General features: G+C 37.0%; 1 protein-coding gene across 7 annotated transcripts in view; it reads right to left on the reverse strand.

Moving 5' to 3' along the window:
- The window catches only part of CCDC88A (coiled-coil domain containing 88A), a 126015-nt gene that overhangs the window by 77687 nt on the left and 24775 nt on the right, over positions 1–23553 (reverse strand). For all 7 annotated transcript variants that reach the window (XM_017542392.2, XM_017542398.2, XM_017542393.2 and 4 more), the window contains exons 3-5: positions 16175–16283; positions 8512–8581; positions 5787–5845 (exon numbers count right to left, since the gene is read on the reverse strand). In XM_017542392.2, the coding sequence (XP_017397881.1) occupies positions 5787–5845; positions 8512–8581; positions 16175–16283 (238 nt within the window). The remainder of the gene's footprint in view (positions 1–5786; positions 5846–8511; positions 8582–16174; positions 16284–23553) is intronic.

Below are 23553 nucleotides of genomic sequence, written 5' to 3' on the forward strand. Positions count from 1 at the left end.
ATGGAAACTGGGACACAGGAAAAAAGCAAAGTGATTAGGGTGGGAGGTGGGTAGGAGGGAGAAATGCATTAACCCTAAAGTTGTACATCTTGCACCAGAGAGCTTAAGCCCTTAATACATTATTCCTCAAATTCCTCATATTTTCAGTACCTGTTCTCTGATGTTAAAGAAAGAAGACCAGTTTACGTGGAAAAGCTATACTAAAATAGAGGAAATGGCACCCAAAACAAGCTAATGAACAAGACAATAAAACAAGGAACACATTATCGTGTTTTAAATAAGAAAACCAGTAATATAGGTCTAAACAAACTACAGTTCTACCAAAAAGCAATAAGCAGGGATTCTAACAGACATTTGTATACTCATGTTCATAGCAACATTGTTTACAAGGGCCAAAAAATGGAGGCAACTCAAATGTTCATCGATGAATGGATAAACAAAATTTGGTATAAACAATGGAATATTATTCAGCCTTAATATGGAAGGAAATTCTGATACATGCTATAGCATGAATGAAACTTAAAGACATTATGCTAAGTCAAGCCAATCAAAAGGACAAATACTGTGTGACTCTATTTATATGAGGTTGCTAGAGCAATCAAATTCATAGAGACATAAAGTGGTAGCTATCAACGGGTGGTAACAAAAGGAGTCATTATTTAATGGATACAGAGCTTTAGTTTCGGAAGGTAAGAAAAGTTCTGGGGATGGATGGTGGTAATGCTTACACAACAATGTGAATGTACAGCAATCAGAATACCAGTGAACTATGTACTTTAAAAATTGTTAAAATGGTAAATTTCCTATCATGTATATTAAAACAATACTTCTATCAACAAAAGTCTCCCTCTTTGAGGTATATTTGTATTTTTATATATACTCAGAAAAACAAATGTCTTGCTAGAAATTGTTTTTTTTTTTAAAGAGACTGGGTCTTGCTACATTACCCAGGCTGGAGCACAGTGGTTATTCACAGGTATGATCATAGCATACAGCAGCAGCTTTGAACTCCTGGCCTCAAGTGATCTTCCCAAGTAGCTGAGACTAAAGGTGCATCACTGAACCCTGCAGAAATTGTTTTATTTCCTTAAAAAGTGATATGATAAAGTTATAAAATGCTAACTTTTAATATGCTTTACAGATCACTGATAAGTAAATTAATAGATTGTAGCTGTCAAACTAACCTAGTTCAAAACTGGTTTCAGAATCATATATTAATTAACGTTAGATGTCTTTTGAGGGTACATAAAAGGGTCAAATTTTTAATTTCAACCACACTTAACACCCAGTTACTTTCAGCACTACCCAACCTGGCGAAAGTCCAAAATAAGTAATATTTCTGGATACTAAGTAGCCTGCACTGATAGGTTTTATATAGGTTTTAAGTTCTGCTAAAAAGGGGTGAATTTCACATTGCCTTAGAACAAAAGAAATTTCCAAACAAAACACTGCAACGATTTTACTTCTGCATATGATGGTTTCACCTAGGACTCTCTCAACTACTTCAGGGCTAGGATGAAAAGTCACAGATCTGTTGAAATTCTAGGTGATGCTCAGAACTGGTTCAGAAGGCTTGTGTTATCCATTGAAAAAGATTCTGGAGAAACTTGACTGAGTTGGCCAACCAATAACAAAAATACCCAAGCCTATCCTTGGACAGTTTTCTTCATATTTAAAGTTATTTCTGTGGCTTTTACCTATGTATAATCAAGGATTAAAAGTCATAATTATAATTTATTCTGTGAGGTAAGATCTTTGGATACTGGTTAACGTTACTGTTTTTGAATGCTGCTTCCTCTCAAGAATTTATTTTTTTCTTCAAAAGAAGAACACATTTTTCAATTTCCCAATGCTTGTTTCTCTTTCTCCTCTTCCCCCACCCCCGCCTTTTTTTCTTTGATAGACAGGGCCTCCTTACATTGCCCAGGTTGGTCTTAAACTCCTGGGCTCAAGTGATCTTCCTGCCTGACCTCTCATAGTGCTGGAATTACAGACATGATCCACTGCACCCGGCCCCTATTTCTTTTCATGAATATAGTATCTCTTGAAATCTGTGGCCCACTGATTTCCTAAACTCTAGAATCATGTCAGCAACTTTATCTTGCTAATTCTACCTACAAATAACAATTGTAACAGATAAAATTGATTGACGTAGATGTGGGGAAACATGCTATTTACATATTATACTAATTGTTAGAATTTTAATCTCTTCACTACAAGATGAACACATATTCCGTAATAGAGAGGACATTTTACGAAGTATTCCAACAATACTTGTTGGCTGATTGGCTTCCTCAATAGTTTCTTGTCCTGAAGCACATTCTGGCTATTAACCATCAACAAAGATTTCTAATTGTTTATATGGTCACAGCTGAAGGCTGACAGTTGTTTTTTTTTTTTGAGATGGCGTCTTGCTCTGTCACCCAGGCTGGAGTGCAAGGGCACGATTTCGGCTCACTGCAACCTCCGCCTCCCGGGTTCAAGTGATTCTTGAGCCTCAGCCTCCCGAGTAGCAGGGATTACAGGCATGCACCACCACACCTGGCTAATTTTTGCGGTATTAGTAGAGACAGGGTTTCGCCATGTTAGCCAGGCTGATCTGGAACTCCTGACCTCAGGTAATCCACCCGCTTCAGCCTCCCAAGTGCTGGGATTACAGGCATGAGCCACTGCATCCAGCCTGAAATCTGAACTCTATCTTAAAGTGGCAAATCCAGTCTTTCATAACTCAATTCATGTAAACTCACTAGTCTAATCTCCTGCCATTCTTCTCCATGAATGCTACTTTTCAACCACACTTTTTTTTTTTTTTTTTTTGAGATTAAGTCTTGCTGTCCCCCAGGCTGAGGTGCAGTGGAGCCATCTTGGCTCACTGCAACCTCCATCTCCCAGGTTCAAGCAATTCTCCTGCCTCAGCCTCCTGTGTGGCTGAGACTACAAGCATAAGCCACTATGCCCGGCTAATTTTTTTGTATTTTTCTTTTAGTAGAGACAACGTTTCATCATGTGGCCAGGCTAGTCTTGAATTCCTGATCTCAAGTGATCCACCTGCCACTGCTTCTGGCCCAACCACACTTTATGTTCCCTGAATCGGCTGTTTTCTCAACATCTTTGCTCTTATTTCAAATATTACCTTGTCAGAGGCCTTTCTTAATACTACAAGCAAACTTAAGAAAACATTTTTATACACCAATGCATATTACATTATGGTAATTATCACCTTAAACTGTTTACTCTCTTTCCTCTAAAATTTAAACTCCTTGAGATTTACCTCTTTTTTCTAAAATCCCTGTCCCTATCCTTTACTACAGCACCTGATATATAGGAAGCATTAAAAAAAAACTAGGTCACTAACATTTTAAAAGTACTGAATGGTACCAACATTTTTCAAAATTTGATATTTCCTCCTTTATTGGTAGATCTGTCGTTCTAGCACCACAATAGATGCAAGTCTTAAGGGCTCTCAAATAAAAGTATAATTCTGCTATGACTACATGGACATACAATATGTATAAAGACGGTCTCCAAGTTTCTTGACAAGCTCATATCACATCAAAGACTAAGGTCTGACAACCTTTCTATCTCCTCATTTCTACAAAAACCTTGAATGATGTTGACATAGGTTAGAATGACAGTCTCCTTGAGTCTTTGGTCTACAGTTGATAAAACTTATTCTCTCTAAATATGAAAAAAATAGGCGGGGCATGATGGCTCACGCCTGTAATCCCAACACTTTGGGAGGCCAAGGTGGGTGGATCACCTGAGGTCAGGAGTTCGAGACCAGCCTGGCCAACATGGTGAAACCCTGTCTCTACTAAAAATAAAAAATTAACCAGGTGTGGTTGCACGTTCCTGTAATCCCAGCTGCTTGGGAGGCTGAGGCAGAAGAATAACTTGAACCCAGAAGGCAGAGGTTACAGTGAGCCAAGATCATACCACTGCACTCCAGCCTGGGCATAAAGAACAAAATTCCATCTCAAAAAAAAAAAATTTAGTCTTTCTTTATTCTCAGATAAATTTAACCTATGGGGCCAGGTAGGGGTGGCTCATGCCTATAACCTCAGTACTTTGGGAGGCCAAGGCAGAAAGATCACTTAGGTCAAGAGTTTGAGACCAGCCTGGGTAACACAGTGAGACTCCATTTCTTAAAAACAACAACAACAACAACAACAACACAGCCAGGCATGGTGGCACATGCCTGTAGTTCCAGCTACTTGGGAGACTGAAATGGGAAGATCACTTGAATCCTGGAGGTTGAGGTTGCAGTGAGAGTCGTGATCACACCACTGCACTCCTGCCTAAGTGACAAAGAAAGACTGTCTCAGAAAAAGGTCCTTGGTTCTGCTCCATTCCTACTGTCAATTTGGGTAACCCAGCAATAACTACCAAGCAATAACCAGCAATAAAAACCAAATTTATGCTGTTGCTATCTAAATTTATGCAACATTCACCAACACAGGACATTTTTTAAAGCAAATGTAGTACATAAAGGCTGTAAATAAGAGCTGTGTTTCTAACTCAGGATCTGATAACCTAATTAGAAGACTACAAACACCATATTCAACTTAATATTTATTCAGTTGTTAAGTAAACACCTGTACATTACACAGCATGAAATTTTAATAACATATATTATATAAGATTATAGCTCCTAAGCAGTCAGCTCTAAAAGCCAATATTCTCTGGGATATATAATTTCTGTTATATGTATGTAAAAAAATTACTAGTAATCATATTATTTATTTGTTTATAACATCATTCCACAAAGAAGTGAGACAGTTTAAAATAACACTGTAATAATTTATCCAAAAATGGCTAAAATGAAAAATCAACACAGTATAATAGATTCTGAAGTCCGACCAGAGTTAAATCTCAGTTCTTTGGCCTACTAGCAATATGACCTAAATTTAAACTTAGAATGGTCATCCTGATTTGCCTGAGACAGTCCCAGTTTACACATGCCATTCCACCATAATTATTATATGTACTTAAAACAGAAATGGGATTTCATTGTGTTGCCCAAACTGGTCTCAAACTCCTGGCCTCAAGTGATCCTCGCATCTTAACCACTCAAAGTGCTGGGATAACAGGCATAAGCCACCATGCTCAGCCCACCATGCTCAGCCCACTATAATTATTAACAGTACCTTCTTTGACTTTCACAAGTGTCCTAATTTGGATAATAACTTAAATACTACCCTACCCAAACTCCTTACCTGAAAAAAGATATTATGAGAAAATCTACGTAAGGCATAATATCTGACACAAAGAAAGCATTCGACAATCATAGCTATCATTATAATTATTGATCAAAGAGCAATATAATGATAACCAAGACTCCTAAAACCCTTTTCACAAATTGTGCCTCCTTTTTCACTTTTCCTTTTAAATAAATTCTGCCTCATCCCTTCCTTTCTTTTCTTCCTTCCCTTCTCCTAAAACACACACAAGTACAACATAAATCATAAGAATGTTTTGGGAGAGGTTTCTAACGGCACCTCTGGAAAAAAACTCAAAAACTTAGGGTCATGATAAGCCTCAGAATAAGGAAAAGAGTAATTAAATATTTTAAATGATATGACTATGATAATATAACTAAATTCTGAAATAAAGTAAGTGCTTTTCTTCAATATAATTTTGTTAGAAGGTTATATAGTTATTGGAAATTTCCTAACAAGGACTTTGAAAACCAATGGCCCATCCGTAAGTGTTTCAGAAGCTAGAGCCTAATAAAAATATATAAAGAGGTTGTTAAAGGGAAAATATGAAAAAGTATTTTAACTTACCTGAACTGCACAACCCAATAAAAGTAAAAGCAGTTTTTTAACTTCTTCTGTGCCTTGTTCTAAAATAGAAACAATTTATTAAAGACAACATTTTGCTGTATTTTCAACTCTCTTATATTTGGAGAATCACTTCTAGAGGTATTTATGCATAGTAACTTGACTGAAGGATTCAGTCTAAGCATATATAGTGGAGAATTCAAAACACCAGCTCTATGCATGTACAAGGTGGTAACAGCAGAAGAAATGGGCAAGGATATCGTATCAATTTTGAAGGGCTAGTGGATAAAGAGGTTTCAAGGCTCTGTGCAATAAGTATGCTAACTATGAATCTACTCCTTTTCCATAAATGATTGTACTATACCAGACTAACAAATCAAGAACCTATCAAATCAGGTTGATATAGGGACATGCCACAAAAGCAGCCAAAATGGCTCCTAATAGGTCTGGCTCCTTTTAGGCCTATCAGCGTTTTCTTACTTAAAACACAGATCTTATGATTCATCTTCCTATCAAATTTAAATCATTTTCCACTGTGCATGTTCATGAAGATCAGAATCTTAAATGTCTATTTCAGTGAGGCTGTTCAAATAAATGTATATAACAAGCCAGGTAAAAGCTAACACTCTATAACATAAATGGAGAGAATATTCCCTATCCAAAAGCATTCAATTAAGATTTTCTTAAAATATTCAGCTGGAAAAAAAAATCACTTCTTTGGGCCAGGTTTTTACTACTAGGCAAATCTGTCTATGAAAAAGTCCCAATCTTCTTATCAGACATTTCCTTCTACTCTTGATGAAACAACCTACTTTCTAGCTACACTGAGCCACATTAATCACCATTCCTCTCAAGTATGCATACATAAACACTCCTCTGCCTTAACTAACACTGCTCCCTCTGCCTCTCCTCCTTCCCCAACCTCCTCATCCCCCTAGTGAACTGCTTGCTAATCACAATCCTAGGCACAGTTCTTATCATCTCTGTGTAGTCCTCCCTGACCCAATCATCAATGGTCCCCAACCCTCACTTATATGCCAACTTTAAGAATAATTAATGGCTGCATATTTTATATGCCAGAACAACTGGTACATATTTTTACTTCATGCTAACTTTTACATGATTTCTGCATAATCTGTGTATCCCTCACCAAACCAGAAGAGCCTTCAGAACATAGACTATTTCCACTCCTGGTCCCTGTAACTTGGTAGGTACTTACCAAATGCATGTAGGATGGAAAACAAGTCCATCCTATATGAGGTTTTTTTTTTTTTTCATTTTTAAATTTATATAATCAAATCCCAGAGTATCTCTAAAAACTATCTAAGCTCTTAATTCACTCCATCTAATTAATAGTTTCCTCTATAAAAATAGCTACTGGATTTAAGTTTTTATTTGGTTTTGTTTTGACTGAGAGGGGGTATGAGCTGAAGAAAACACACTTAATTTGGATAACCTGTAAAGATAAGTCCACTGATGAAACTGTTAGGTAGCTGTTAATTTCCCCAACTGTTCAAAAATTACAATTCTAAAATATTACATTTAAAATCTGGTAAAGGGCAGAATATTTTGAAGAAAAAATTTAAATGATCTAAGAAGCTGCCTCGGCTGGGTGTGGTGGCTCAGACCTGTAATCCTAGACTTTGGGAGGCCAAGGCAGGCAGATCACGAGGTCAGGAGATCGAGACCATCCTGGCCAACATGGTGAAACCCTGTCTCTATTAAAAATACAAAAATTAGGCAGGTGTGGTGGCACGTGGCTGTAGTCGCGGCTACTCAGGAGGCTGAGGCAGAAGAATTGCTGGAACCCGGGAGAGGAAGACTGCAGTGAGTGGAGATCATGCCACTGCACTCCAGCCTGGGCAACAGAGCGAGACTCTTGTCTCAAAAAAAAAAAAAAAAAAGAAAGAAAGAAAGAAAAATAAAAAAGAAGGAAATTGCCTCTTTTCTTTCCATTCAGAAGAAGTTTAATATAAACTAAAACATATCAGACCGGGTGTGGTGGCTCATGCCTGTAATCCCAGCACTTTGGGAGATCGAGGCAGGAACATCACTTCAGGTCAGGAGTTCAAGACCAGTCTGGCCAACATGGTAAAAACCTGTCTCTACTAAAAATACAGAAATTAGCTGGGCGTGGTGGCCATGCCTGCAGTTCCGGCTACTCGGGAGGCTGAGGCAGGAGAATCACTGGAACCTAGGAGGCGGAGATTGCAGTCAGCCGAGATCCTACCATTGCACTCTAGCCTGGGCAACAAGAGCAAAACTGCATCTCCAAAATAAATAAGTAAATAAATAAGTAAATTATATCAATCAGAAAAACTTAAGATTCAACAATTTTGGCAATGTTAGATACTATATGAATAGAAATCCGGAAATTATTTCAAAATCATTTCTTTTCTAAGGTAATATTCCTTTAAGTTTATAACTATATCATCTTCTATACTTCTCTATAATGAGACACTAAAAATCATCACAGAAAAGTATCTGTTTGGTATAGTAGATAAAACACTGAATTTAATGTAAAATTTATCTCTGGGCTTACCTACAACTTAAAAACATCCTAAGCTTGTCTCTTTCTATAAAATGGAACATGACCTCCAACTTCTACAGTTGTAAAAAAAATCTAGTGAGTTAATGTAAACAAGCAAGCTTTTAGTAAAAAATAAACACCACAGTATTACACAAAGATTAGACATTACTATCACATTACGTTAATTTTAATACTTACCAGAAAAGGGATTTTTGCCAATGATTAAGACATTTGGCAACGACATCATGATTAATTGCTGCAAAGTCTCCTGTGAAAAGATATCCAATACTTGTTATATGGATAATGCTAACTAGGCAATTATTCATCAAGCTGTAACTTATGATTTGTACATTCTTCTGTAGGTGTGCTATACTGCAATTAAAACAAACATATATGAAAAAAGTTATATATGGTCTTAAATTATAATACCAGATAGGCTTAAGTTAATAATACATCAGGCTGGGTGCAGTGGCTCACACCTGTAATCCTAACACTTTGGAAGGCCAGGGTAGGAGGATCACTTGAGACCAGGCTGGGCAACATAGTGAGACCTTCGTCTCTACACACACACAAACAATAATAAAGTTTTAAAAATATCAGATATCTCCAAATTAAAGCATCCAAGTCAAAATGGTCTAATATTTATTATTTGGAAATCTGAAGTTTTAGGTGCTAGAAATATAAGAAACATCCTCAATAAAAATCAAGCAAAATTAAGAAACATTCCTCAATAAAAGTTGGAGCATGTGTGCTTTTTGTTCCTGTTAGTTCTTGCTGAGGAAACTAAAAATATATCATACAAATTTATGAGTACTGTCACTGATATACATATATATATATATATATATATATATATATATATATATATGGTTTTTTAAAATTGTCTTGAGATGGAGTCTCACTCTATTACCCAGGCTGGAGTGAAGTGGTGTGATCTCAACTCACTGCAACCTCCGCCTCCCAGATTCAAGCCATTCTCCCGCCTCAGCCTCCAGAGTAACTGTGACCACAGGTGTCCACCACCATGCCTGGCTAAATTTTGTATTTTTAGTAGATACAGGGTTTCACCATGTTGCCCAGGCTGGTCTTGAACTCCTGACCTCAAGTGATCCACCCACCTTGACCTCCCAAAGTGTTGGAATTACAGGCATGAGCCACTGCACCTGGCCATATTTTTAATATAATGAGAGAGCTATATTTTTATAATGTCAACTGATATTAAAATTTAAAAACCTAATTGCTTTATTAAAAATGCTATCTAATGATCATTTCATGAAAGCCAGTTCCTCCTCAGTGAACCATTATTTCAAGACTATAATAGATGTTTAACTTCAGTAAAAGTTTAGTGGTAAGAAGGTATGTAGATTCTGAAGGTATAAGGTGATTCAGAAAGAACTGAATGCTTTCGAATTCTTCAATTTAGGTAATACATAAAGTATGCACCTTCTGTTTATACCACCTCTTCCCTGAAGAAATGAAGAAATACATTGTGTCTGTCATTACAACCACTGACACTGATGATATGCAAAGGGTCTGGGATGAATTAGACTACAGGATAGATAGATGTCATGTGATAATTACTGAATCTTTGCAATATTAAGGAATAACTATGACAGATTCTTTATAAACTGACATGTTCAGATACAACTAGTTACTGAGGAATGTTTTTGAAAGTATTCAACTGTTTTTGAATCCTTTATTTAACTTGGTACTATGATAATAAAGCAAATAACCTTGAAAAATAACTGAAAAATTAACTTGTACTGCTTTTTTAAAATTTCTAATTCTAGATCCACTAAGAGCACTTACTGATGGTCAGAGGGTGGCATGACACCAGATGTTAATCAGAATTCACCTCTTATCTATAATTCTTTATGGATATATCCAAGAAAGTTTCAAAAATTTCCTTGGCGTATTAGCTCTTTAAAAAACTACTGCCAAAATATGACTGCATTTAAAGAAAAGTACTTACTTGATATATGCGTCATGTTAGAATAACAAATATCAAAAATTGCTAAAATCACTTACTCCATGAATGATATGGAGTTTGGATATTTAATGAATTAGTGTTCCAGTTAAAATCAAGTTATCTTAAGAAAGAATATGCTACAGCTATGTGTGTAACAGCTAAATGGACTTAAAGGAACAGATTTCCACTTCAGTTTTTTTTTTTTTTTTTTTTTTGAGACAGAGTCTTGCTTTGTCACCCAGGCTGAAGTGCAGTGGCTCGATATCAGCTCACTGTAACCTCCGCCTCCCAGGTGCAAGTAATTCTCTGCCTTAGCCTCCCAAGTAGCTGGGATTACAGGCGCCTACCACCATGCCCAGCTAAATTTTTTTGGTATTTTTAGTAGAGACAGGGTTTCACCAACTTAGCCAGGCGAGTCTTGAATTCTTAACCTTGTGATCCACCCGCCTCGGCCTCCCAAAATGCTGGGATTACAAGGCTGAGCCACTGTGCCTGGACACTTCATTTGAATTTTTAGATTCCTTGCCTTGAAGCAAAATTATAAGGACTGTCACTGCAGTTGTTTTTTTTTGTTTGTTTTTTTGTTTTTGAGACAGGTTCTTATTCTAGTCACCAGGCGGGAGTGCAGTGGTTACAATCACAGCTCATTGCAGCCTCAACCTCCCAGGCTCAAGCGATCCACCTGCCTCATTTGTTTTTATTTTTTATTTTTTTTGTAGAGACAAGGTCTCACTATGTTGCCAAAGCCAGTCTTGAACTCCTGGACTCAAACGATCTCCTGTCTCTGCCTCCCAAAGTGCTGGGATTACAGGCATAGGCCACCTTGCCCAGCCAGATATATTTTTTTTCTTTTTTGCTATGGATCAAGTGATTATTTGAAAAGATCTGAACTGCCACTTAACCATAATGAAGTATATGTTTGATAAACTTTCTGATAATCTAATGTTATCACTTATCTCTCTCATGAGCTCTCATATTACTACTTCATTGGTCTTACTTATCACAACAGAAATTATTTAGTTTTTTACTTGCCTATTATTCCTCTACTAGTACCATAGTTCCATGAAAATAGGGACATGGTATGTCCTATGCACCAAAGCAGCCCCAGTACCAGGTAGAATGTTTGGCGTTCAAGAAATGGAGAGGGAAAATGTGAACATTAGAATTTGTACTGAGCTTTTACAGATTCTAAATCATAAAAATGAAAAAAAAAAGCGCACTGACCTTTAAATTTTCCTATCATTACTGAAAAGATAAAATGAAATAATCGTCCCCCAACAATCATTTGAGGGTATTCTGTCAATTTGCTTTTCTCCCTGAGAATCGTCTTTACAAGACGACCTTGATGCCTACCAACCTATAAAAAAGTTTTTTTTCAAAGATACACTTTTGAATTTTAACTTACCCAAATTCACCTCCCCCTTTATGAGTCAGAACAATCAAAATGTACTAAAATGGCCAGACACAGTGGCTCACATCTATAATCCCAGCATTTTCGGAGGCTGAGGTGGGAGGATCATCTACGTTGAGGAGTTCAAGAGCAGCCTGGCCAACATGGCAAAACCCCATCTCTACTAAAAATACAAAAAAATTAGCCAGGCATGGTGGCAGGTGCCAGTAATCCCAGCTAGTCAGAAGCCAGAGGCAGAAGAATCGCTTGAACCCGGGAGGCAGAGGCTGCAGGGAGTAAAGATGGCGCTACTGCACTCCAGCCTGGGTGACAGAGCGAGGCTTTGTCTTAAAAAAAGAAAAAAAAAAAAAAGGTACTAAAATATTTAACCTTAAATACATCTTCTCAGGGGCATATGACATACAAAAAAATTTAACAGTTCTATACAGCCTTTCCCCCGAAATCTAAATTTTCTAAGAGAAGATAATATAAGCGCTGATGAGAACTCCATTGATTTGGACGTATTAACTTGCAATGTGTCATATATTAAACCAGACGCTCTCTAATATAAAGAGAATAAAAAATTATTTCAGTAAGCCAATTAACTATATATATAAAATGTCTGACCCATTTCTGAAGACAATTTAAAATAGTGGTTGGTGTGAACATAATTGTGTTCAAGACTGCAGTGAGCTATGAGCTATGACTGTGTTACTGCACTCCAGCATGAGCAACAATACCGGACCCCATCTCAAAAAATAAATAAATACAGCATAGTGACACACACATGTAGTCCCAGCTACTTGAGAGCCTGAGGTGGGATGACCGCCTGAGCCCAGGAGATCTTGGGCTACAACGAGCTGTGACTGCACCACTGCATCTTAGCCTAGGCAACAAAGTGAGACCTTGTTTCAATCAATCAATAAAAAATGTAAACAAATAAATACATAATTTATAAACGCATAAAGAAAAACAAAATCTAGGTGGAGGCAGATGTTGCAGTGAGCCGAGACTGCACCACTGCACTCCAGCCTGGATGACAAAGTGAGACTCTGTCTCAAAAAAGAAAAAAAAATCCAGAAGTATATATATTTGGGTGATAACAGTGGTAATTTCTTGGCATTGAAACTGTATTATCTTTTTTCTAATTTTCTACACTCAACAATATTGCTTCTATATAAACTTGCTTAAATTATATATCTATTTTTAGGCAGAGTCTCGCTCTGTCGCTCAGGCTGAAGTGTAGTTGCATGATCTCTGCTCACTACCTTCTAACTCCCAGGTTCAAGCAATTCTTGTGCCTCAGCCTCCCAAGTTGCTGGGGCTACAGACATGCACTACCATATCCAGCTCATTTTATTTTTGTATTTTTAGTAGAGGCAGGGTTTCACCATGTTGGCCAGGCTGGTTTGGAACTCCAGACCTCAAGTAATCCACCCATCTTGGCCTCCCAAAGTGCTGGAATTACAGGCAAGAGCCACTGCACCCGGCCAAACTTGCTTAAAATAAAGGTGGTTCAGGGTTGGTTGCACAAAAGGAAACGAATCTATGACTTGAACACAAAGAATTCCCACAAAGTCCCACCCCAAAATATGAGCTCACAATTAAAACACACACATCACTGCCACCCCTGCCACGGCCACCACTACTATCACCACAACAAGAAACAGAAAGCAGAAAACAAAGAACAGATTCAGATCTGCACATATTTCAGATTTTTGAATTATCAGATATGAAATCTAAAATAGAGAAAATTTAAATATCTGAAGAAATAAAGGAAAGAGTTAAGAAAATGATTAATGGACAAAATGAAAAGGCAATGTAAAAAGAACCAAATAAAACTTCCAGAAATGAAAGATATCATCAAAGTGTTAAACAGAAGATTTGACACAAATAAGGAGCAAATTAGTAAATTAGAGAGTTCTGAAAACAACACTTGGAATGCAGCACAAGCTTAATAAATAAAAGTTTAATAAGCAAGAAACAGAGTAACAAAGTCTAATATGTATCAATAGAAATATGTGAACTATATAGGATTGGTAGAATAGAAAAGAGAAAATATTAGAAGAGTAAATACTAAAAGCAGCTTGCAGAGAAAAAAGACAGCTTAGCTGGGCATGGTGGCACATGCCTGCAATCCCAGGTTCAAGATCAGCCTAGGCAACATGGTGAGACTCTGTCGCTATTTTATTTATTCAATTTTTTTAATTTATATCTGCATACCTTGGCCTCTCAAAGTACTGGGATTACAGGCGTGAGCCACTGCGCCCAGCCTTCTATCTCTATTTTAAAAATAAACAAACAAAAAACTATCTTTCAAAAACAAGAGTGAAATAAAGGCATTTTCAGACAAATATTCTCAAAGAAAAACATGCAGCTTGATCTAAAGAAACAGGGCTGGGTACACCGGCTCACACTTGTAATCCTAGCAGTTTGGGAGACTGAGGCGAGTGGATCATACCAGATTAGGAGTTCAAGACCAGCCTGGCCAACATGGTGAAACCCAGCCTCTACTAAAAATACAAAAAAATTAGCCAAGTGTGGTAGTGGGCACCTGTAATCCCAGCTACTTAGGAGGCTGAGACAGGATAATTGGTGGAACCCAGGAGACGGAAGTTACAGTGAGCTGAGATCGTGCCACTGCCTCCAGCCTGGCCAACAGAGCGAGACTCCATCTCAAAAAAATAATAATAAAGAAACTGTTTTTTATTTAACAGTACTTCTCAATATTTAATTTGTAAAGAAAAAGCCCTAAAATACAAGACAAGAAGATCTTAAAAGTCATAAAAGAGAATGACCAGAGTTAAAACATTATAAAGTCATAGCACTAATCCACAAAAGGGTAAAGATATTAATTTTGGCCTTTCCTATGTTTCGGTATAAAATGTATAATTTCAAAAGTCACCTCTGTAAAAATAGGAAGAGTAAAAAAATTTTAAGCCAGTAGAAAGGAAAAACATGTAGAAATAATTATTGATAGACTGGGCACAGTGGCTCATGCCTATAATCCCAGCACTATGGGAAGCTACGGGAGGTGGATCACCTGAGGTCAGGAATTTGAGAACAGCCTGGCCAACATGGTGAAATCCCATCTCTACTGAAAACATAAAAATTAGCTGGACGTGGTGGTGCTTGCATATAGTCCCAGCTACTCAGGAGTCTGAAGCAGGAAAATCACTTGGACTCAGGAGGTGAAGGTTGCAGTGAGATGAGATCACACTATTGCAATCCAGCCTGGGTGACAGAATGAGGCTCCATCTCAAAAAAAGAAAAAAAAAAATAGGAAAAGAAACAATTACTGATAAATAATCAAATTCTTCAGGAAGATTTAACAATTTTTTTTGAGGGGAGGGTGGGACAAAGTCCTGCGCCGTTGCCAGTCTGGAGTACAGAAGTGCAATCTTAGCTCACTGCAATCTCTTCCTCCCAGGTTCAAGCGATTCACCTGCGTCAGCCTCCTGAGTAGCTGGGGCTATAGGTGTGTGCTATCACACCCAGCTAATTTTTAGTAGAGACGGGGTTTCACCGTGTTGGCCAGGATGGTCTCGATCTCTTGACCTTGTGATATGCTTGCCTTGGCCTCCCAAAGTGCTGGGATTACAGGCAATTTTAAATTCATTTGCACCTAGTAACAGTTTCAAAGTCTATAAAAATAAAATTTGATAAATTCATCATTATATGGCACAGTTCAAATCCTCTTTCTCAGTAACTAATGGCTCAAAAGACAAATCAATAAGGCTATAAAAGATTTGAACAATACAATTAACAAACAAGGTTGCTATAACTCTGCACCCAAACAATTAGAGAATACGTATCTTTTTCAAGCACACACAGAACTTTAAAGAAAACTGACAACAACATACTAGACCAAGCTAAGTAATTCTTAACAAATATCAAAGAATCAGTATAATACAAACCATATTCTTTGACCAAAAGAAAACCACCAAAAAGTTACCTGAAAAATACCATGTTCAAAAATTTAAAAGTATACTTCTAAGTAACTTATAAGTGAAATAAATCATAGCAGAAATAAGAAAATGTGCAGAAATAATCATCTTTTAAAACACATCATACCAAAATTTATGCAATACAGATATAGCAATTCTTAGAGGTATACTGAAAGCCTCAACAATGTTCATATTTAAAAACTAAAATATGCATCCAATTTAGATATTTTCCAAAAAATGGAAATACACTTTTCAAAGGCACAATTCAAGAAAGCTAACAACAAAATATTACACTATGCAGGTTCTCAGGAAACTGGGAACTGACTTTTAAAACAGATAAAATACAGTAATAATCTGTAATATTAGAAAATTATTAAGTGCTTACTTAAGCCCTTAACATTCATAAGAAATAAACTATCTTATTTCCTACTCTAATGTTAGTAAATAGATCAGAATCTGGCATACAATAAACACTTAAATATTTGTTAGATGATATTAAATAATACAAAAATGTAAGTAGTATTAAAACCCCAGATTTTTAAAAAGGGCACTTACCTGGTAGTAAAATTTAATCTGTCTCACCAAAATGGATAGATTATGCATTCTAAGGGAGGCATCATTATTGACTTTTTTGTTTACTCTCTGACTCTCCAATTTAGGATTACTGTAAGAAATTAAAAAATACTTTAAAATTACATAAAACACTATTATCAACCTATACATAACCAAAATTAATCATATAATACTTTTTTACTTAAATAAATTGTGTGCTCATCTGCATTAACAGAGATGGTCCAAAAGGGCAGATTATTACTTTGACATGTATTCCATACTTCTAATTAATATAAATGCAACTGATACTCCTAAAGCAAGAACAAAATTAATTTCAAACATAAGTCAGATATTGCCTTTCATTCTCATTTAGCCACTCCACACTCCTGGGATGAATAACTTCCTATTTCCTTTGAATATACAGTTCTATCACACAAATAAATCCATTTAAAATATGGGCTAATAACCAATAAATGTTATTTCTCCTCACTGAGTAGTAGGGATTACATTTGAAAAGGCAATGTCCCAGAGAAATTCAAGAAAAAAGTGGATGACACAGGTTAGTATTTTTATCTCGGGTAAAGTTACAGATTCAACGAACACTAAGGGCTCAATTATCCTGAGGCAGCAGAAAATGCAGAAGAAAAATAGTCAAGCCATCCCTGGTTAAGAATGGGAAATTGTGGCACCTCCACACAAGGATGGAGAAAAGTCAAGAAATTGACACCCACCCAAAATACAAACTGAATAGAAACACCTCATTCTTTAATCTGTTTTCTTTTTACACAGTCCATTACACTCCTAACCCCTTCAGTTCCTTCCCTAAACAGATTAGACTCTATGGTGCTTTATTTCAGCAATTCTCAAACTTTTAAGTCTCAAGACCCCTTTGTAATCTTAATTGATAACTCCAAACAATTTTTGATTTTGTGGGCTATACTTAATATTTACTGTGTTAGAAATAAAGATGGAGGTAGGGCATGGTGGCTCATGCCTGTAACCCAGTGCTTTGGGAGGCTGAAGTGGGTAGATTGCCTGAAGTCAGGAGTTCAAGACCGTCCTGGCCAACATGATGAAACCCCGTCTCTACTAAAAATACAAAAATTAGCTGGGTGTGGTGGCAGGCGCCTGTAGTCCCTGCCACAGCTACTTTGGAGGCTGAGGCAGGAGAAACGCTGGGACCCAGGAGGCGGAGGTTGCAGTCAGCTAAGATCGAACCACTGCACTCCAGCATGGGGTACAGGGGGACAATCCGTCTCAAAAAGAAAAAAAAAAAAGAAATACAGAAAATTTCAAAGTTATTTATTTATTAACTCACTGTAACAAAATAATAAAACCATTACAGGCTAACAAAAACCAAACAAAAAGAACTTAGAAAACTGAGTGGTATTGCTTTACTATTTCTGCATCTCTTTAATGTGTAGTTTAACTTTTACGAAACAGATGCTTTGCTTCTGCATTTAATCCATTGTTTAGTATTTTGGTTCAAGTATATGAAGACATTTCATCCTCACATGTAGTTAGTAGTGGGAAGACCCTAGGGACCCTCAAAAGGATCCTCCATCCATACTGAGAACCACTGCTTCAACTATTTGTTTGCCGCCACTCCCAATATCTTGATCCTTTGTCCTTTGACCACACCCCCACATTCTTAATCCCCAACCTTGGATCAATTCAACCATTTACACTGAGATTGCTCAGGGGACTAGTTGAGAAAACAATGCAATCAAACTAAGCTATTAATAAGTAGGAAGAAGTAGCTATTACAAAAAGGGGGAAGATGCATTCTCACCATTAAAAAAACTAGAAAACTGGACAAAGCATGAAAAAACTGTTTTCTGACTGAACAGCAGGTCTGCAAGACTGGATTCTCTCTAGTAAGGCAGTGAGGTGCTTTCCAGAATGAGGTACAGGAAAATGGGTAGCCCAAGTCTTGTTGAACTTGAGGAGATAATGCTGGAGTTCATGGATGCTGAACTGACTGACACATTCAGAAAAGAATACCAGAGAAAAGGAAGCTACACTAACAAAGAGCTCCAAAAATCTGCCTTTAAGATTTTGCCTTTGGCTTTGCACACGCATGGATGTGGTGGTTCATGCCTGTAATCCCAGCACTTTGGGAAGCTAAAGCAGGAGGAATGCCTGAGGCCAAGAATTCAAGACCAGCCTGGGCAATATGGTGAGACCCTATCTCGAAAACAAAACAAAAAAACAACAAGATTTTGGCTGAATATTAAATTGTGCATGCATACCCTAAAACTCCACAAGACTAAGCAGAGATCAAATACAAGAAAGCTGTAAGCTAAACAATTCTCAAAGCTCACAATGTACAGAGAGAAATTTGAGTTCTGGCAAGCAGAGTGGAGTAGAGACCTTAATGAACATCCAGAACATACAGCAGAGACTGCAGAAGAGTCATGGGTCTTAGGAGGACTAAATCAGTAGCCGAGTAAAAGCTATTCAAGAACCCCACCACCAACAAAACAAGCCTTGAAAGGATCACACTGATTGCAAGTAACTTGACAAACTGCCAAAACAAAGTTTGTCATTCTAAAAGGACAAAGTCCACATACTCCAAAATGTAATCATTACAATGTCCTCCATACAATAAAAAATTAATAGACTCAAAAGATCAGAAAAATGTGATCCATAACCAGGAAGGAAAATGGAAACAGTAAACAGAAACAGACCAAGAAATGAAAAAGATCATGGAAATAACAGACAAGGACTTTAAAACAGCTATTATAAACCTACTAAAAGATTTAAAGAAAAACGTGAACATTAAGTAGAAAGAAATGTAAATTATATTTTCAAAACTCAAATGGGACTTCTAAAGCTGCAAAATACAACTACCTGAAATGAAAAATTCACTGCACAAGCTTAACAATGAATTAAGACACTGTATAGCAAACAATTAGTGAATTTGAAGACATTACAATAAAAACAATCCAAAGAAGCATGGAGAGAAGAAAAAAAGTTGAAATGAATAAACAGATCTATGGGGCAATAAATGAATAAACAGATCTAAATGATCTATGGGGCAATATTAAACATACATTACTACATAGTCCAATGTTAAGAATCCATTCCCGTTTCCCTACTTGTCCCAATAATGAATGGATGTCCTTTACAGAAAATAGATCCTGTTGAAAATAACACTTAGCATTTGCTAGCCTGAACTGCAATCTTTAATCTCTTTCAGGCTGGAGGCTTCTCAGTCTTTTGTTGATGTATATGAACCAGACACTTTAGAAGGGCTATAGGCCACTTACTTCATAGAATTACTTTCAACTGGGTTTGTCTGATAAGACTGTGTTGACTCATAATTAAGTTCAGGTTATATATCCTTAACAGGAAAAACACAGAGGAGATGCTGTGTTCTTCTCAATGCATCCAATTAATATATAGGCCTGGCTTGTTTCTGTGTTCTCTAGTATGTTTCACTCGTCTATCTATATATTCCCATGGCAACAGCACCATCTTAACAACTATAGTTCATTACATCTTGATGTATACTAGGGCAAGACGCCCTGGCTAAATTGCTTTTTTTCAAGTTTATCCTAACTATTATGATCTCAGTTCTACTAAGCCCCTTTCCTTTGTTGTTTTATCTCCACTGTCTTCGTTAATCAACACAGTGCTCTTTTCTATCATTTTAGGATATTTATAAGGCTCTATGAGAAACCTTGTTGGGATTTATTGATATCAGTAATATCAATTTGATTAAAAACTGGCAAGTAATTTCCATCAGGAAAATTTTAAAATTTCCCCACAAAAGTCTTATATATTGAAGATTTTTTTTCTTACTTGAGTAACAAAGTTTTTGTTGTTTTTGTGAAATGGATTTTTTTTTTCTATTGCACTGCCTACTGGTTCTATTGTATAACAGGAAAACTACAGAGTTTTGTTTTTTGTTGTTTTTGACACAGAGCCTCACTCTGTCGCCCAGGCTGGAATGCAGTGGCATAATTTCAGCTCACTGAAACCTCTGCCTTCCAGGTTCAGGCGATTCTCATGTCTCAGCCTCCAGAGTAGCTGGGACTACAGGCACGTGCCACCATGCCCAGCTAACGTTTTTATGTGTTTTTAGTAGAGATGAAGTTTCACTATACTGGCCAGGCCGGTCTTGGCCTCCTGACCTCAAGTGACATACCTATCTTGGCCTCCCAAAGTGCTGGGATTACAGGTGTGAGCCGCTGTGCCCAGCCGAAACTACAGAGTTTTTGAATGCTAAATTTCTAATTAACCACCTTTCAAAACTTAAGTTTACATGGCCATATTCTTGGTTTTTCTAGGTTAAAAAAAAAATCACACCATCAGTAAATGACAGTTTATTTCTACCGTTTCAATCTTGCATTACATTTCTATTTCTTTACTTATTGTATTAACAAATAAAAATAGAGACAACAGATATCCTTATTTTGCTGTTCTGTAACAGAATGACATTTAATGTTTCACCATTAATGCATGATGTTTACTGTAATTTTCTGATAGGTACCATCTATCAGGCTCAGTTCCCTTTCATTTCTGTTTAACGTCTGAATAGGTGCTCAACTTTATCCAGTATTATAATTTATTTATTTATTTATTTTGACGACAGAGTCTCCCTCTGTTGCCCAGGCTGAGGAACAGTGCCGTGATCATAGCTTTGTGCAGCCTTGAACTTGTAAGCTCAAGCAATCCTTCTTAGTCTTCCAAGTAGTTGGAACTACAGATGTGCACCACCATGCCTAGCAAACTTTTTAAAAAATGTTTTGTTTTGTTTTTTGTGATACAGTCTCATTCTGTCACCTAGGCTGGAGTGCAGTGGTGCAACCTCCACTCACCGCGACCTCTGCCTCCTAGGCTCAAGCAATTCTTCGGCCTCACTCTCCTGAGTAACTGAGATTACAGATGTGCGCCACATGCCTGGCTAATTTTTGAATTTTTAGTAGAGACGAGGTTCCACCATGTTGGCCAGGCTGATCTCGAACTCCTGAACTCAAGTGAGCCACCCACCTCAGCCTCCCAAATTGCCGGGATTACAGGCATGAGCCACCGTGCTCAGCCTAAAAAAATGTTTTAGCTTCTCTATGTTGCTCAGGCTTGCCTCAAACTCCTAGCCTCAAGTGATCCTCCTGCCTCAGCCTTCTGGCTAGCTAGGATTTCAGGCACAAGCCACAGCACACCTTGCATATCCAATTTTTCCCACATCTACTCCCATCTGATCCTTGTCCATTAATATGTTAATATAGTGAGTTACACTGTTACATCATTCTCAAAGTCCTAGACTATATACTCTCTCAGTTCCACCCTATGGTATAACTATTCCCCTTTATTTGTACGTAACTGTCATAGGTCTTCCAGTACTTGGTCTTTTTGACTTCCAGTTTCTCACTAGATTCTAAGTTCCTTCACAAGGGGGACCATATCTTCTTATTCATGTTTTTATTTCTAAAACTCAGCATATTTCCTAACACAAATACTGTTTGAATAAATAAAAATAAGAGTAAACAAGACTAAGCATAGTGTTTTTTTAAACCACTGCTTTCTACTGAGAGTTATGAGCTGACATTCTCCAAGCTAATAACACTGTTGGCAGCCTGGTACTCTGTTGGAATAGGTACTCTCACTAAGGTGTATCTCAATACCTATGCAACAATCCTGCAAGATCTGCTGCACATGTACCCCAGGACTTAAAAGTAAAATAAAAAAAAAAAAAGAGAGAAGAAAATAAACAAACAAACAATCAGTTGAATAATAGAGTCCTAAAGTACAGTTTGGGATCTGCAGAACAAGGAAGAATATTAGTAAGGCAGGCTAAATCTGACCTGTCACTGATTTATGCTTATTGCAAGATAAACAGTAAAAAAATCAGAAGAGCCCAAGGCAAATGAGAGTTTAAATGGAAAAGTGAGCCTCTCAAGTAAAAGCATCAACCAGAACTAGCGACTTATAAAAACAAGTAGGCTATATTGCAGAAGTCAGATCACATGTCATGGCAAACAAAGACAAACAGCAGCACGGTCAAGAAGTCACGGTAAAACTAAAGGAAAAATCCTGTTTTATTTAGGCAATCAACTCTGCCATCTTTGTCTTTTTTTCTTTTTTCTTGTCCGGTATCTTTTTTAGTCAGTAGTTAAACAAATACTCACTGAGTACCTACTGTACTGGCCATATCACTTAATGCATAAAAGCTCGGTCTAGTCAAGCTATCATTGTGGAGAAAAGCATACTTGTAATTGGGAGAACAGAGTAAGAACAACACCAGTAACAAAAAATTTAGTTATACTTACAGTAATATAAATTTCATTTGCAATCACTTTCAGTAAATACCTTTCCTCTCTAGCCTTCTTCTATCTTTTATTTCTATTTTCTTTATTCTACATTTGAAACCCTTATATACCTCTCACCTATGTCTGTCTCCTAATTATACACTGACCACATTTAGACCCAGAAACACTTTAGAGATATCTGGTTTCACTGTAAATCAGAAAACCAAAGTTCAAACTAGTAATCTGCCTAGGATCCTAGAACTCTTTTACTCTCTTTTAGTTTTTCCTCTTATAGAATCATTCAAGAAAACAAAGAAAAGACTGACTTAAAAAAAAAAAAAGTTTCAGCAATGTTTTTCCTAAAACCCAAGTGTACATCATATATCACTGTTTTACTGTATTGTTTGAGCATATTCCCAATTCGGTTTTTACAGTGGGTAATCAAACTAAAGATGATTAATTTCCTTCCCTCCTCCAGTTCACTGTGATGATATTTTATTATAAACCTGGGTATTTAAATCTAACAATAAGTACTTAAGAAAAAAAAATTTTTTTAAGACGGAGTCTTGCTCTGTTGCCCAGGCTGGAGTGCTGTGGCATGATCTCGACTCAATGCCACCTCTGCCTCCCGGGTTCAAGCAATTCGTCTGCCTCAGCCTCCCAAGTAGTTGGGATTACAGGAGTCCACCACCACACCTGGCTAATTTTTGTATTTTTAGGAGAGACGGAGTTTCACCATGTAGATCAGGCTCATCTCGAACTCCTGGCCTTAAGTGATCCTCCCACTTTGGCCTCCCAAAGTGCTGCGATAACAGGCATAAGCCACCCTGCCCAGCCTAAGAAAATTTTATTATTAGAACTAAAAATGGACATAAATTTTAAAGCTGTATTATTGTAGTGCAGGCTCATTACTGCATGACAATATACAATTTGGATTATACTAATCTGGATTATCAAAATACATAATTTGGATTATATCCATACTTTAGATGTATACTATTCTAATGAACACATGGTGGTATCATTCCTTTAATAAATTTTATAACGTAAATGCTATCTTTGTCCCTGACACAATGTTATCAAGTTTCTGCTTCCTTTAAAGTGATTTTTTTTTTTTTTTTTTTTTTT

This window comes from Cebus imitator, unplaced genomic scaffold (genome assembly GCF_001604975.1).
Source record: "Cebus imitator isolate Cc_AM_T3 unplaced genomic scaffold, Cebus_imitator-1.0 Scaffold143, whole genome shotgun sequence".
Taxonomy (NCBI): domain Eukaryota; kingdom Metazoa; phylum Chordata; class Mammalia; order Primates; family Cebidae; genus Cebus; species Cebus imitator.